Here is a 17,533-nt window from a genome sequence, read left to right on the forward strand (position 1 = left end):
CAAGGAGGGGAGCGACGAGGGGGGGGGGTCCCGGACGGCTGGGTCCCCTCCTCGCGCCTCCCTGGGGCTGCGGCGGCTGGGTGTCCCCCCCCCACCCCCCATCCCCCCCCCCCCCGCCAGGGAGGGGACCCAGGGGTCCGGGGTTGGGGGGGGGGGGTGTGGGGGTGGGATTTTGGGGTTGGGGGTAGGAATTTGGGGGGGGGGGGGGAGGTTAAAGTGCCATGTGACATTCAGCCTGAGCCGGGGATGGGGGGGGGGGGGGGGGGCGGCCATCCTCGATGCCGGACCCCCAGGATGGCAGCGGGGGCGCGGGGGGGGCGGGACACGGGGGGGGGACGGGGACGGGACCCAGGCGTCCGGGAACAGCCAAACACGAGCCACGTGCAGGGTGGCTTTTTTTTTGGGGGGGGGGTCGAGAAAAAAAAGGGCTGGGGGGGGGGGTTTGTTTACAAAAATAACCACCGCATCCAACATGCGGCGCCGTCCATCGTTGCCATGAGTTGTGTCCGTCCTCTGCCGGGGGGGGGGGGGGGTGTGGGGTGGGGAGGTTGGGGCGGGGGGGGGTCAAACCACGGTGCTGATGCGGTTCCCCCCCTTGGGTTTGGGGGGGCCCTGACCGGCTTGGGCCAGGGGGCGAGGTGGGGCCGGCGGGGGAGTGGGGGCTGAGGGGGGTGTGGGGCGAGGGGGGGGGGGCAGAGGGGGGTAAGAAGGGTGGGGGGGGGATGGGGGGAGTGGGGGGGGGGATGGTGGTGATGATGATGGTGATGGTGGTGATGGGGCGGGGGGGCTGCCCCGCCGCCTCCCCCCCGCAGGGCCCCCCCGCTCGGGACCCCCCCCCCGAAAACGAAGTGCTTGGCGGGGGCGGGGGGGGGCGGGGGGTGGTGGTGAGGCGGGGGGCCGGGGGGGTAAGCGTGGGGCAGCCCGTGGTGGGGGGGGCGCGGGGCTGTAGAGGGGAAGGGGGGAGAGGGGTTGGCGGGGGGGGGCCGGGGGGGGCACCCCCCCTTTTGCCGGGTCGGTGGAGGGTGTAATGGGGGTGCGGGGGGGGGAACCCCCCGCCGGGGGGGCCGTGCTGCTGGGGGGGGGCTGATAACGGGGGTTGGGGTCCCCCGTGGAAGCGAGGGGGGGCCCCGGCGGCGATGGCGGGCAGCGGCGGGGGGGGAGCTGGGCGAGCGGGAGGGGGGGGCTGCTGGGGTAAGGGGGGGGCGGCGGAGGGCCGGGGCCCCCCCCGGTTGCCGTGGCCCCCCCGGCCCCGTGGCAATACTGGGCGTGCAAGGCCTGGAGCTTGAAGGCCCTTTCGGGGGCCTGGGGGGGCGCGGGGGGGGGGATGATGGTGATGGGAGGATGAAGCCGAGGAAGAGGAGGCCGAGGCCGAGGTGGGGCCCCCGGCCCCGGGGTGGGGTCCGGGGGGTCCTTTGCCCCTTCGGCTGCCGAAGAGGGATCCCAAGAAGGAGGAAGAGTTGGAGACGGGGCGGGGGGTGGTTTGTAGCCTTCGGGGGCTCCCCCCGGCCCCCCCCGGTGGCCCCCGGGCTTGTGGCCGGGGGCTGCTGATGATGGAGCCCTGCGGGAGGGGGGCGGGGTCAGCCCGCCGGAGGCCACGCCCCCAAGCGCGGCGGGTCACGCCCCCTCCGGCCAGGCCTCCTCCCATTGGTGGGCAAAGCCCCCTCCCCTCTGCGGACGCTAGAATAAGCCCCGCCTCCTCCTGAGCGACTGTGCCCTCTCCCTGCACAAGCCACGCCCCCATAGAGTCGGCCCCCGCCCCCCTCCACCGCACAAGCCCCGCCCACCAGGCTTAGCCCCGCCTTCTCCCTACACAAGCCATGGCCCCATTGCCACATAAGGGCTGCTCACAGGAAAGCCCCGCCCCTTCCGGGCAAGCCACGCCCCCCTCGCCAAGCCACACCCCCTCGCCCAAGCCACGCCTCCTCCCTAAGGGGGGGGGCCACCAGAACCCCGGGGGGCGGGGTTTGGGTGGGTGGTGCTGTATGGGGGCGGGGCTTAAAATGGGTGTGGCTTTAAGGGGCGTGGCCTGGCGGGGGGTTGGGGGGGGACAGACGGACTCACCTCGATGGTGCTGTCGAGGGACCCCACGCTGTTGCGCCGGCCCCGTTTGCCTGGGGGGGGGGGCACACGCAGAGTGAGGGAGGGCACCCCAATGTCCCCCCCCCAGGGACCTCAGACACCCCCCCCAACCCCCCCCCCCCCAGGACACTTCAAGTGAACCCCCCCAGGGGACCCCAACCCCCCCAGGGGACCCACAATTGCCCCCCAAGGGACATAACCCCCCCCAAGGGACCCCCAACTGTCTCCCAGCGGACCCCGACCCCCCCAGGGGACCCCCAACTGCCCCCCAGGGGACCATAAAGCCCCCCCCAGGGACCTCAACCGCCCCCCCAGGGGAACCCAACCCCCACCAAGGGACCCCAAAAGCCCCCCCCAGGGACCCCAACCCCCCCAGGGGACCCCAATTCCCCCCAGGGACCCCAAATGACCCCCCAGGGACCCCAACTGCCCTCCCCAGGGGACCTCCAAATGCCTCCCCCAGGGGACCTCAACCCCCCCAGGGGACCCCAATTGCCCTCCAGGGGACCCCAACCCCCCCCCAGAGGACCCTCAAATGACCCCCCCAGAGGACCCCAACTGCCCCCCAGGGGACCATAACCCCCCTCAAGGGACCCCAAATGCCCCCCCCCAGGGGACCCCGACCCCTCAAGGGACCCCCAAGCCCCCCCCAGGGGCCCCCCCCAAATGAGCCCCAATGGACCTCAACTGCCCCCCACGGGACCCCAACCCCCCCAGGGGACCCCCAACCCCCCCAATGGACCCCAAATGCCCCCCGGGGACCCCAACCCCCCCAGGGACTCCCAATTGCCCCCCAGCGGACCAAAGCCCCCCCCAAGGGACCCCAAATGCCCTCCCAGGGGACCCCAACCCCCCCAGGGGACTCCCAGTTGCCCCTCAGCGGACCAAAGCCCCCCCCAAGGGACCCTAAATGCCCTCCCAGGGGACCCCAACCCCCCCAGGGGACTCCCAGTTGCCCCTCAGCGGACCAAAGCCCCCCCCAAGGGACCCCAAATGCCCTCCCAGGGGACCCCAACCCCCCCAGGGGACTCCCAGTTGCCCCCCAGCGAACCAAAGCTCCCCCCAGGGGACCCCAAATGCCCCCCCCAGGGGACCCCAACCCCCCCAGGGGACTCCCAGTTGCCCCCCAGCGAACCAAAGCCCCCCCCAAGGGACCCCAAATGCCCCCCCCAGGGGACCCCAACCCCCCCAGGGGACTCCCAGTTGCCCCCCCAGCGAACCAAAGCCCCCCCCAAGGGACCCCAAATGCCCCCCCCAGGGGACCCCAACCCCCCAGGGGACTCCCAGTTGCCCCTCAGCGGACCAAAGCCCCCCCCAAGGGACCCCAAATGCCCTCCCAGGGGACCCCAACCCCCCCAGGGGACTCCCAGTTGCCCCTCAGCGGACCAAAGCCCCCCCCAAGGGACCCCAAATGCCCCCCCCAGGGGACCCCAACCCCCCCAGGGGACTCCCAGTTGCCCCCCAGCGAACCAAAGCTCCCCCCAAGGGACCCCAAATGCCCCCCCCAGGGGACCCCAACCCCCCCAGGGGACTCTCAGTTGCCCCCCAGCGAACCAAAGCCCCCCCCAAGGGACCCCAAATGCCCCCCCCAGGGGACCCCAACCCCCCCAGGGGCCCCCAAATGCCCCCCCAGGGGCCCCAAACCCCCCAGGGGCCCCCCCAAATGAGCCCCAATGGACCTCAACTGCCCTCCCAGGGGACCCCAACCCCCCCCCCGCCCCTCCAGGGGACCCCGTGTCCCCGTCCCCCCCCGGGGGGGGGCTCACCGCTGTCGGAGAGGTCCCGGAGGGAGCTGCTGAGGGCGCTGCGCTTCAGCCCCTCCCCGGCCCCGAAATCCTCCAGGCTGCTGCGGCTCAGGCCATTGAGGGCCTCCCGGGGGGGTCCCCCCCCCCGCGGCCCCGCCACCCCCTTCTGCTTCTCCAGCTCCGCTACCGGGGGGGGACGGGATGGGGGGGACACGGACACGGCGGCCTCAGTCAGCCCAGTGCCCCCCCCAGGGTTGCCAGCTCCCCCATTGACCCTCCCAACGGCCATCCCAGTGGCCCCCCCCCTGCCCAGTGCACCCCAGCATTCCCAGAATCCCCCCCCATGGACCATCCCAGTGCTCCCAGAGCCCCTCCCAGTGCTCCCATTGCCCCCTCCCAGTGCTCCCAGTGCTCCCAGTTCCCCCCCGCAGCGCACCCAGTGCTCCCAGCGCCCCTCCCAGTGTTCCCAGTGCTCCCGGTGCCCCCCCCAGTGCTCCCAGTGCTCCCGGTGCCCGCCCCAGTGCTCCCAGCACCCCTCCCAGTGCTCCCAGTGCCCCTCCCAGTGCTCCCAGTGCTCCCAGCACCCCTCCCAGTGCTCCCAGCGCCCCTCCCAGTGTTCCCAGTGCTCACAGTGCCCCCCCAGTGCTCCCAGCACACCTCCCAGTGCTCCCAGTGCCCCTCCCAGTGCTCCCATTGCTCCCAGCACTCCCCCCAGCACTCCCAGTGCCCCTCCCAGTGCTCCCAGCACCCCTCCCAGCGCTCCCAGTGCCCCTCCCAGTGCTCCCAGCACCCCTCCCAGTGCTCCCAGTGCTCCCAGTGCTCCCAGTGCCCCTCTCAGTGCTCCCAGAGTCCCTCTCAGTGCTCCCAGTGACCACCCCAGCGCTCCCAGCACCCCTCCCAGTGTTCCCAGTGCTCCCAGCACCCCTCCCAGTGCCCCCAGTGCCCCTCCCAGTGCTCCCAGCGCCCCTCCCAGTGCTCCCAGTGCCCCTCCCAGTACTCCCAGTGCTCCCAGCACCCCTCCCAGTGTTCCCAGTGCTCCCAGCGCCCCTCCCAGTGCCCCCAGCGCCCCTCCCAGTGCTCCCAGTGCCCCTCCCAGTACTTCCAGTGCTCCCAGCACCCCTCCCAGTGCTCCCAGTGCCCCGCTCACCCTCCACGCGGTACTTCTCCATCTCCTGCACCTCGGCCACGGACTCGCGGAGGTCGCTGGCGAAGCGCAGCCGGTCCTGGGGGCTCGGGGCGTTGAAGACGATGAGGACCTTCCTCTCCCCCCCCGGCGCCGCCGACAGCAGCTTGATCCCAAACTGGTAATCTGGGGGGGGGGGGGGGGCGTGGGGGTGGCAAAGGGTCAGAGGTCACGGGGTTCGGGGGGACCCCGGGGTCAGGGGAGGGGGTATCCCACAGGAGGGGCTGTGGGGAGCATCCCATGGGGGACATCGTGGGACAACCCATGGGGACATCATGGAACATCCCGTAGGGGACATCATGGGACATCCCATGGGGGACACTATGGGACATCCCATGGAGGACATCATGGGACAACCCATGGAGGACATCATGGGACATCCCGTAGGGGACATTATGGGATGACCCATGGAGGACATCATGGGACATCCCGTAGGGGACATCATGGGACAACCCATGGAGGACACTATGGGACATCCCGTAGGGGACATTATGGGACGACCCATGGAGGACACTATGGGACATCCCGTAGGGGACATTATGGGACATCCCATGGGGGACACCATGGGACAACCCATGGGGACATCATGGAACATCCCGTAGGGGACTTCATGGGACGACCCATGGAGGACACTATGGGACATCCCGTAGGGGACATTATGGGACATCCCATGGGGGACACTATGGGACATCCCATGGAGGACATCATGGGACATCCCGTAGGGGACATCATGGGACATCCCATGGGGGACACTATGGGACATCCCATGGAGGACAGCATGGGACATCCTATGGAGGACAGCATGGGACATCCCATGGGGGACACTATGGGACATCCCATGGAGGACATCATGGGACATCCCGTAGGGGACATTATGGGACATCCCATGGGGGACGCTATGGGACATCCCATGGAGGACATCATGGGACATCCCGTGGGGGACACTATGGGACAACCCATGGGGACATCATTGGACATCCCGTGGGGGACACCATGGGACAACCCATGGAGGACATCATTGGACATCCCATGGAGGACATCATGGGACATCCTATGGAGGACAGCATGGGACATCCCGGGACAACCCATGGAGGACATCACGGGACATCCCATGGGGACACACCATGAGACAAACCATGGAGGACACTATGGGACATCCTATGGAGGACAGCATGGGACATCCTATGGAAGATGTCATGGGACATCCTATGGGGGACATCCTGGGACATCCTGGGACAACCCATGGAGGACATCATGGGACACCCTATGGGGACATCACGGGACATCCCATGGAGGACACCATGGGGCATCCACTGGAGGACATCATGGGACACCCTATGGGGACATCACAGGACATCCCATGGAGGACACCACTGGGAACATGCCATGGTGGTCCCCATGGGGCAAAGAGTCATCCGGTGGTGGACCTCATGGGATGTAGGAGCAGGGGAGCATCCCGTGGAGGTGCTGTGGGGCAGGGGGACCATGCCGTGGGGCGCCGTGGGGCTCACAGGCGTTTTGGAAGAGCTGCATGTGCATCTCCACGAGGGGGAAGCTCTGGCGGAAGCTGTAGGTCACCAGGATCTTCTTCTTCTGGAAGATCTTCGTCACCTGCCGAGGCCACCAGGTCACCGGGAGACCCCTCGACTCCCCATGGGTGACCCACCCACCCCACCCCACCCCAGGGACACCCCCCGCTGGGCGAGGGGACCCAAGCGTCCGGCTCACCACCAGCAGGTCGTTGAAGAGGAAGACCTCGCGCTGGTGCAGCCCCAGGCGCTGGGGCCGGTTGGGGTCGGGGACCTCGTAGAGCTGGCAGCAGCACACCAGGCGCCGGTGGGGCAGGGACAGCACCTGGGGACAGGGGTGGGGCTCAGCACCGGGGCGGGACCTCGGTGGGACACCCCCCCCTCCCCACCACACTCCAGGCCCGCCCCTTGATGGTGAGGGCACCCTTGACGTTGGCCTGGCCCATTTTTGGGTCACTTAGAGAACACCCCACCCCCCCCCACCCCCCATAGCGTCACCCAGAATATCCCCCATTGGATCACCTAGAACATTCCCCATTGGTCACCTTGGGTGGCCCCCAGAGGTCACGTAGAAGATCCCCCATGGGGTCACCTAGAACATCCCTCCATAGGGTCACCTAGAGCACCCCCCATGGGTCACCTAGAACATCCATCCATAGGGTCACCTAGAACATCCTCCATAGATCATCTAGAGCATTCTCCATAGGGTCTCCTAGAACATCCCTCCATAGGGTCACCTAGAGCATCCCCCATGGGTCACCTAGAACATCCCCCATGGGTCACCTAGAACATCCCTCCATAGGGTCACCTAGAGCATCCCCCATGGGTCACCTAGAACATCCCCCATGGGTCACCTAGAACATCCTTCCATAGGGTCACCTAGAACATCCTCCATAGATCATCTAGAGCATTCTCCATAGGGTCTCCTAGAACGTTCCTCCATAGGGTCACCTAGAACATCCCCCATAGATCATCTAGAGCATTCTCCATAGGGTCTCCTAGAACATCCCTCCATAAGTCACCTAGAGCATCCCCCATAGATCATCTAGAACATCCCTCCATAGGGTCACCTAGAGCATCCCCCATGGGTCACCTAGAACATCCCCCATGGGTCACCTAGAACATCCCTCCATAGGGTCACCTAGAACATCCCCCATAGATCATCTAGAGCATTCTCCATAGGGTCTCCTGGAACATCCCTCCATAGGTCACCTAGAGCATCCCCCATGGGTCACCTAGAACATCCCTCCATAGGGTCACCTAGAGCATCCCCCATAGGGTCACCACCAGCATCTCTCCATAGGGTCACCTAGAACCCGTCCCATCCCCCAAGCGAACCCACCGGCTTCTTGCCGACGATCATGCGCTCAACGGCCTGGACCTGGGAGACGTGGTCGTCGTTGGTCCGCAGCTCCCGGCTCTGGATGCGCTGGTAGATGCCCACCAGCATGTCCCGGGGGATGTCCTCCCCGTTGTCCACCCCTGCGCGATACCCGGGCGTTCCCCCCCCACCCCTGCTCTAGAACCCGCGTTCCCGAGCAGGGGAGGGGACCCCGGGGAAGGCGGGGCGGGGGGGAGGGGGGAGGGGACACACCCAACGACAACAGGAGGAACCCGTGGGCCTCACCTCGGAGGTTCTTGATGAAGTCTTCCAGCTTCATCTTGCGCTCGGCCTTGACGCTGGGGCTGTACATGTCGGTGTTGAGGAGGATGATGGCGAAGGCCAGGATGAAGATGGTGTCCGGGTTGCGGAACTGACGCAGCAGGGCCGCGTTACACACGCAGTAACGTTGGCTGCGGGGCGGACAATCCCCACGGCCCAATGGGGTCAGGCTGCCCCCACGGCCATCCCCACCGCAGCCCCAGCTCCGTCCCTCCAGGCCCCCTTCGCGTGTGGGCCACCACCCCCCAATGTCCCCCCTGATCCATAGGGTCACCTAGAACATCACCCCACGGCACGTGGGCCACCACCCCCAGCATCTCCCTCCTGATCCATAGGGTCACCTAGAACATCACCCCACGGCACGTGGGCCACCACCCCTAATATCTCCCCCCTGATCCATAGGGACATCTAGAACATCACCCCACGGCACGTGGGCCACCACCCCTAATATCTCCCCCCTGATCCATAGGGTCACCTAGAACATCACCCCACGGCACGTGGGCCACCACCCCTAATATCTCCCCCCTGATCCATAGGGACATCTAGAACATCACCCCACGGCACGTGGGCCACCACCCCCAGCACATTCCCCCTGATCCATAGGGTCACCTAGAACATCACCCCACGGCACGTGGGCCACCACCCCTAATATCTCCCCCCTGATCCATAGGGTCACCTAGAACATCACCCCACGGCACGTGGGCCACCACCCCTAATATCTCCCCCCTGATCCATAGGGTCACCTAGAACATCACCCCACGGCACGTGGGCCACCACCCCTAATATCTCCCCCCTGATCCATAGGGACATCTAGAACATCACCCCACGGCACGTGGGCCACCACCCCTAATATCTCCCCCCTGAGCCATAGGGTCACCTAGAACATTACCCCACGGCACGTGGGCCACCACCCCTAATATCTCCCCCCTGAGCCATAGGGTCACCTAGAACATTACCCCACGGCACGTGGGCCACCACCCCCAGCATCTCCCCCCTGATCCATAGGGTCACCTAGAACATCACCCCACGGCACGTGGGCCACCACCCCCAGCATCTCCCCCCTGATCCACAGGGTCACCTAGAACATCACCCCACGGCACGTGGGCCACCACCCCTAATATCTCCCCCCTGACCCATAGGGTCACCTAGAACATCACCCCACGGCATGTGGACCACCACCCCCAGCATCTCCCTCCTGATCCATAGGGTCACCTAGAACATCACCCCACGGCACGTGGGCCACCACCCCCAGCATCTCCCCCCTGATCCATAGGGTCACCTAGAACATCACCCCACGGCACGTGGGCCACCACCCCCAGCATCTCCCCCCTGATCCATAGGGTCACCTAGAACATCACCCCACGGCACGTGGGCCACCACCCCCAGCATCTCCCCCCTGATCCATAGGGTCACCTAGAACATCACCCCATGGCACGTGGGCCACCACCCCTAATATCTCCCCCCCGATCCATTGGGTCACCTAGAACATCACCCCACGACACGTGGGCCACCACCCCTAATATCTCCCCCCTGATCCATAGGGTCACCTAGAACATCACCCCACGGCACGTGGGCCACCACCCCTAATATCTCCCCCCTGATCCATAGGGTCACCTAGAACATCACCCCATGGCATGTGGACCACCACCCCCAGCACATCCTCCCTGATCCATAGGGTCACCTAGAACATCACCCCACAGCACGTGGACCACCACCCCTAATATCTCCCCCCTGATCCATAGGGTCACCTAGAACATCACCCCACGGCATGTGGACCACCACCCCCAGCATCTCCCCCCTGATCCATAGGGTCACCTAGAACATCACCCCACGGCACGTGGGCCACCACCCCCAGCATCTCCCCCCTGATCCATAGGGTCACCTAGAACATCACCCCACGGCACGTGGGCCACCACCCCCAGCATCTCCCTCCTGATCCATAGGGTCACCTAGAACATCACCCCACGGCACGTGGGCCACCACCCCCAGCATCTCCCCCCTGATCCATAGGGTCACCTAGAACATCACCCCACGGCACGTGGGCCACCACCCCTAATATCTCCCCCCTGATCCATAGGGTCACCTAGAACATCACCCCACGGCACGTGGGCCACCACCCCTAATATCTCCCCCCTGATCCATAGGGTCACCTAGAACATCACCCCACGGCACGTGGGCCACCACCCCTAATATCTCCCACCTGATCCATAGGGTCACCTAGAACATCACCCCATAGTGACCACGCAACCGCGTGCTGTGGCCCGCTGGCCTTCCTGGTGCCCGGGGAGATGGCGGGGGGGGGGGACAGGGACCCATAACCGTCCCTCACCTGAAGGCCTCGATCAAACGCTCGACCTTCTGGGCCTCCCCTTGCACCCGAATGTGAGACTGGAACTTGCGCAGGGCCTCGTCCAGCTCCATCCCGGAGAAATCCATCTCGTCCACCACGCAGCTGCAGGAGAACCCGGTGTGTCCCCCCCGACCCCCGGTGATGGGTCTCGGTCCCGGGGGTGACCCTCCCCCCCGCCGCCCCCCGGCGAGTCCCGTCGTGTCACCGTCGCCAAGGCTTACTCGAGAACGTCGCGGTTGAATTGCTTCTGGCGATTGCCGAGGAACTCGCCGATCATCTGCCGGCTCAAGCCCTTCCTCTCCAGGATGAAGTGGGCCACCCCCACCGGCGTGTCCGAGAGGAAACCCCTCTCGATCAGGTACTGGATCCCCTTCTCCGGTTTCCTACGAAGGTGACGGGGTTTGGGGTCACCTCCCCCCCCCACCCCGTCCCCACCGCCGCTGTGGGGCTCGTCCCGGCTATAGGGTGACCTAGACCGTTGCCTCTTGGCTATAGGGTCATTTTGCGGGGGTTGCGGGGTCACCTAAACATCACCTTCTTGGGGTTGGGGGGTCACCTAGAATGACGTTCTACCTTCCCTAGGGTCACCTAGAACGTCACCACGGCCATACTGTAGGGCTACCTAGAACACCGTCATCGCTTTCTTCTATAGGACCACCTCAAACGTCACCCCGTCCTTCCTATAGGGCCACCAAGGCCACCCCGTCCTTCCTATAGGGCCGCCGAGGCCACCCCGTCCTTCCTATAGGGCCGCCGAGGTCATCCTGTCCTCGCCATAGGATCACCTAGAACATCACCACCACCTTCTCCATAGGGCCACCAAGAACGCCACCCTATCCCTCCCATGGGGCCACCAAGAACGCCGCGGGGGCCCGCTATGGGGCCACCAGACCCCACCCCACCTCCGACACGGGGTCGTCGTCCCCCCCCCTCGCCCCCCCCCCCCCATCTCACTTGTTGAAGAGGTTGAGGCCGATGCGGTACTGCCGGCGTTGCACCACGTCGTTGTTGAGCGCCGGCGAGTCCCAGCTCTGCCGCGGTTCCCGTTGATACGTGGCTTTGCCGGGGGGGCCGGAAGGACCGGGGGGTTGAGGGGGGGCGGCGGGAGGCGGGGGGGGAGGCGGGGGGGGCCGTCGCAAGCTGTCGCGGGACGAGGAACCCGAGGAGCAGTTGAGGGTCTCGTTGGAGTTGGAGCTGCTCCCCAAGCTCTCGTTGTCCCCCTCCGAGCCTTCCTCGGGGGCGGGGGGCGGGGGGGGGCCGGGGGGGGGACCGGGGGGAGTTTCGGGGTGGAAACAACGATGAGGGGGGACCCCGCCGCGGGGCAAAGTACCCCCCCCGGCCCCTTCGGGTTCGTAAGGACCCCCCCGGTTGAGGGACCCCCGGTCGGAGCGGTCGCTGAGATCGGCCGAGCTGTCGCTGGGGGGTTCGACCGTCAGCAAAGGGGGGTGGCCCCCCCCGCCCCCCCCCCGCCCCCGACACTCCAAACAGGGGGGGCCGCGGCGAGGGGGTTCCTCGGGACCGCCCCCCCCCCACCGTTCAGCCGAGCCGGGGGGGTTGGCGGGAGGCGGGAGAGGAGGTGGAGGGGGGGCGGGGGGAGGAAGGCCCCCCCCGGTTTCGGGGGGGGGTTCAGGGCTGGGGGGTCGCTCGGGGGAGCGGGGGGAACCGGGGAGCCCCTCGTCCAGGTAGAGGGTGACGTCGCTGGCGGAGGTGGCGGCGCTGTCACCCGCCGCCGCTGGGGGGGGCGCGCCCGGGGGCATCCCCCGGCCCCCCCCCAGCGCCTCGTCGATGGAGGCGGCCAAAGATTTCACCTGCGGGGACGGACACCCCCCCTGTCACCCCCCCGCCGCCTCCATCGTCACACACACACACACACACACCCCCGTGGACCCCCCCAATTCCCTGTGACACGCCCCCCCCCCCCCATGGTCCCCTGTGACCCCACGTCCCCCTCCCCCAGCTCCTGTGACCCCCCCTTGTCCCCTGTGACCACCCTGTCCCCTGTGACCCCCATGTCCCCTATGACCTCCGTGACCCCCATGTCCCCTATGACCCCCATGTCCCCCGTGACCCCCATGGCCCCCCATGATCCCCGTGACCCCCGTGTCCCCTGTGACCCCCGTGTCCCCTATGACCCCCGTGACCCCCATGTCCCCTGTGTCCTCCATGGCCCCCATGGCCCCCGTGACCCCCATGGCCCCTATGAGCCCCATGGCCCCCCGTGACCCCCATGTCCCCTATGACCCCCATGTCCCCTATGACCTCCGTGACCCCCATGACCCCCGTGACCCCCATGGCCCCCCATGACCCCCGTGAACCCCGTGACCCCCATGGCCCCTGTGACCCCCATGGCCCCTATGACCCCCATGACCTCTGTGACCCCCATGACCCCCATGACCCCCATGGCCCCCCGTGACCCCCATGGCCCCCCATGACCCCCCGTGAACCCCGTGACCCCCATGTCCCCTATGACCCCCATGGCCCCTGTGACCCCCATGACCCCCCGTGACCCCTATGACCCCCATAACCTCCCGTGGCCCCTGTGACCCCTCATGGCTCTATGACCCCCCATGGCCCCCTGTGACCCCCATGTCCCCTATGACCCCCATGATCCCCCCCTGACCCCTGTGACCCCCATGTCCCCTACAACCCCCATGACCCCCCCCGACCCCCGTGACCCCCTACCTGCTGCGCAAAGGCCTCCTCCAGGTCGGCTCCCCCGGGCCCGAAGTCGGCAGAGGCCGAGAGCTGCCGGGGGGGGCTGCCGGCACCTCCCGCCCCCCCGCCCCCCCCCACCGCCGCCCCCTCGGCAGGTCCTACCCCCCCGCCCCCATCCAAACCAGCCCGGCAAGACCCCCCGTAACGGGGGGCCCTTCGGGGTCCCCCCAACACCCCCTCGTCCAGCGAGGCGGGTTTGCCTTGAAAATAAGGGGGGGGCGGCGGAGGGGGGCCGGGGACGGGAGCCGGGGGGCCGCGGTCGTATTCCTCGAAGGAGAATTGGAGGCGGAGGCCGGGGAGGGCCAGGCGTCGCGCGCGCCCCCCCTCGCTGCGCAGCCGCTCGAACTTCTGGGCCATGCGGTAGCGGCGGAAGGCGGCCTGGATGGTGCGGGCGGCGCGGCGGGTGCGGAAGTAACCCCCGTATTTGCGCTCCAGCATCTCCACCTGGAGGGAGGGGGGACGGGGCGGGGGGGGATGGGACGCGGGGGACGTGGGGGAGATGGGGGACATGGGGATGGGGGCGTGGGTGGGGACACGGGTGGGGAGATGGGGACGTGGGGATGGGGACATGGATGGGGAGATGGGGATGGGGACATGGATGGGCACATGGGGATGGGGACATGGATGGGGACACGGATGGGGACATGGGCATGGGGACATGGGGATGGGGATGTGGATGGGGACGTGGATGGGGACATGGGGATGGGGACATGGACGGGGACACGGATGGGGACATGGGGATGGGGACATGGGGATGGGGACACGGACGGGGACATGGGGATGGGGACATGGGGATGGGGACACGGACGGGGACATGGGGATGGGGACATGGGGATGGGGACACGGACGGGGACATGGGGATGGGGACATGGATGGGGACACGGATGGGGACATGGGCATGGGGACATGGGGATGGGGACACGGACGGGGACATGGGGATGGGGACGTGGATGGGGACGTGGGTGGGGACATGGTGATGGGGACATGGGGATGGGGACATGGATGGGGACATGGGGAGATGGGGATGGGGACACGGACGGGGACATGGGGATGGGGACGTGGATGGGGACACGGATGGGGACATGGGGATGGGGACACAGACGGGGACATGGATGGGGACATGGGGATGGGGACATGGATGGGGAGATGGATGGGGACATGGATGGGGACATGGGGATGGGGACATGGGGATGGGGACATGGATGGGGACATGGATGGGGACACGGATGGGGACATGGGCATGGGGACATGGGGATGGGGATGTGGATGGGGACGTGGATGGGGACGTGGATGGGGACATGGACGGGGACATGGATGGAGACATGGGGATGGGGACATGGATGGGGACACGGATGGGGACACGGATGGGGAGATGGGGACATGGGGATGGGGACATGGATGGGGACACGGATGGGGACATGGGCATGGGGACATGGGCATGGGGACACGGACGGGGACATGGGGATGGGGACGTGGATGGGGACGTGGTGATGGGGACGTGGTGATGGGGACGTGAATGGGGACATGGATGGGGACATGGGGATGGGGACATGGATGGGGAGATGGATGGGGACATGGATGGGGACATGGGGATGGGGACATGGATGGGGACACGGATGGGGACATGGGCATGGGGACATGGGGATGGGGACACGGACGGGGACATGGGGATGGGGACGTGGATGGGGAGATGGGGATGGGGAGATGGGGATGGGGACATGGGCATGGGGACATGGGGATGGGGACGTGGGTGGGGACGTGGATGGGGAGATGGGGATGAGGACATGGATGGGGACATGGACAGGGACATGCGGATGGGGATGGGAACGTGGATGGGGACATGGATGGGGAGATGGGGAACATGGGAATGAGGACATGGATGGGGACATGGACGGGGAGATGGGGACATAGGGATGCGGACATGGATGTGGACATGGGTGGGGACATGGGGATTGGGACATGGATGGGGACATGGGGTTGGGGACACGGATGGGGAGATGGGGATGAAGACATGGGGATGGGGACATGGATGGGGAGATGGGGATGAGGACATGGGGGATATGGGGATGGGGACATGGGGAGGACATGGGGATGGGGACATGGGGATATGGGGACATGGGGACGGGGACATGGATGGGAACGGAGACATGGAGGATAGGGGGATCGGGACATTGATGCGGACATGGGGATGGGGACACGGGGATGGGGACATGGGGATGAGGAGATGGAGACATGAGGGTGGAGAGATGGGGACACGGAGAGGGACATGAGGAGGACATAAGGATGGGGAGATGAGGACATGGGGGATATGTGGATGGGGACATGAGAAGGACATGGGGATGGGGACACAGATGGGGACGTGGATGGAGATACGGGAACATAGGGATGGGGACGTGGGGGTACGGATGGGGACATGGGGACACGGATGGGGATGGAGATGTGGGGGATGTGGGGACATGGGTGGGGACATGGAGACACACCGGTGTACCAGAGGTGGACACAGGGAAGAGGACAGGGGACAGGGAGGGGACAGGGCAGGAGAAGGTCACAGGTGAGGCAAAACTCGGGGAAACGGGGTTGGCACCAGGGTGGGGGCACGGTGGCCTCGCACGGGGACGGGGCCTTGCACGGGGACAGTGACAATTTATGGGGATGGTGACTATTGCCTGGAGCCGGTGACCATCACACGGCGCTGGGGACCACCACACATGGGGTTGGTGACCATCACATGGGGCTGGTGACCATCACACAGGGCTGGTAACCACCACACGTGGGGTTGGTGACCATCACATGAGGTTGGTGACCACGACACATGGGGTTGGTGACCATCACATGGGATTGGTGGCCACCACACATGGGGTTGGTGGCCATCACATGGGGTTGGTGACCATCGCATGGGGTTGGTGACCACCACACGGGGTTGGGGACCACCACACATGGGGTTGGTGGCCATCACATGGGGTTGGTGACCATCGCATGGGGTTGGTGACCACCACACGGGGTTGGGGACCATCATACGTGGCTGGTGACCACCACACGGGGTTGGGGACCACCACACATGGGGTTGGTGGCCATCACATGGGGTTGGTGACCATCGCATGGGGTTGGTGACCATCGCATGGGGTTGGTGAGCACCACACATGGGGTTGGTGGCCATCACATGGGGTTGGTGACCATCGCATGGGGTTGGTGACCACCACACGGGGTTGGGGACCACCACACATGGGGTTGGTGACCATCACATGGGGTTGGTGGTCACCACATGTGGCTGGTGACCATCACATGGGGTTGGTGACCATCATACGTGGAGTTGGTGACCATCACATGGGGCTGGTGACCATCGCATGGGGTTGGTGACCACCACACGTGGAGTTGGTGACCATCACATGGGGCTGGTGACCACCACACATGGGGTTGGTGGCCATCACATGGGATTGGCGGCCTCCACACGTGGCTGGTGACCATCACATGGGGTTGGGGACCACCACACATGGGGTTGGTGACCATCGCATGGGGTTGGTGACCACCACACGTGGCTGGTGACCATCACATGGGGTGGGGGACCGTCACACACAAGGGCGGGGACCATCCCCGGGGCGGGGTGGGGTTGGGGGGGGTGTCGGGGGGGTGTCCCCGGGTGTCCCCGAGGTACCTTCTTGTCCTGCAGGTCGGTGGAGAGCTCGTAGCTGTCGCTCAGAGCCTTCGGCCTCTTGCTCTCCTCCTCCTCCTCCTGCTTGCGTAGGGCCACGCTGGCGGGCTGGGGGGGCAGCCGGGACCAGGCCAAACCCGGGGAACCCCCCCCGGGGCCCCCCCCGCTTCCTCCCGTTCCTTGAGGGGCCGGTTGAGGGAGGCCGCGGTAGGGGGGGGGGTCGCCCGGGGCTGTCGGGCGTCGCGCCCCCCCCCTTCGCTGCCCGGCGTCTCGCCGTCCACGCTGTGGGGACATCGTGTCACCCCCACGGCGGGACACCCCCCCCAACCTCCGAATTCCTTCCCTCCCCCGCCCCCCCCCCGCCCCCCGGCAGCCCCGAGACACACACACACACACACCCCCCGCGGATTGGGCTGAGACCCCTCAAACGGCCCTGGAGGGACAGCAGGGACATGGGGACAGGGACACGGGGACACAGGGACATGGGGACACACAGATATGGGACACGTGGACATGGGGACACGGGGACATGGGACACATGGACATGGGGACACAGGGACAGGGGGACACAGGGACGTGGGGACACGGGGACATGGCGACACAGGGACGTGGGACACACA

General features: G+C 66.7%; 1 protein-coding gene across 1 annotated transcript; it reads right to left on the bottom strand.

Annotated features, from left to right (window-relative positions):
- Positions 1–544: 544 nt before the first annotated feature.
- Positions 545–17,282, bottom strand: LOC134509548 (IQ motif and SEC7 domain-containing protein 2-like; the record flags this gene model as incomplete). Its single annotated transcript, XM_063322090.1, has 13 exons — positions 16,917–17,282; positions 13,232–13,708; positions 11,504–12,357; positions 10,771–10,932; positions 10,529–10,651; positions 8,164–8,330; positions 7,879–8,018; positions 6,736–6,861; positions 6,519–6,618; positions 4,972–5,133; positions 3,846–4,007; positions 2,062–2,111; positions 545–1,558 (listed from the first exon to the last, which is right to left on the bottom strand). Coding segments are annotated over exons 1-13 (3,828 nt in total), but the record flags the coding sequence as incomplete, so codon positions are not given.
- Between the last annotated feature and the right edge of the window lie 251 nt (positions 17,283–17,533).

Source organism: Chroicocephalus ridibundus, unplaced genomic scaffold (assembly GCF_963924245.1).
Source record: "Chroicocephalus ridibundus unplaced genomic scaffold, bChrRid1.1 SCAFFOLD_498, whole genome shotgun sequence".
Taxonomy (NCBI): domain Eukaryota; kingdom Metazoa; phylum Chordata; class Aves; order Charadriiformes; family Laridae; genus Chroicocephalus; species Chroicocephalus ridibundus.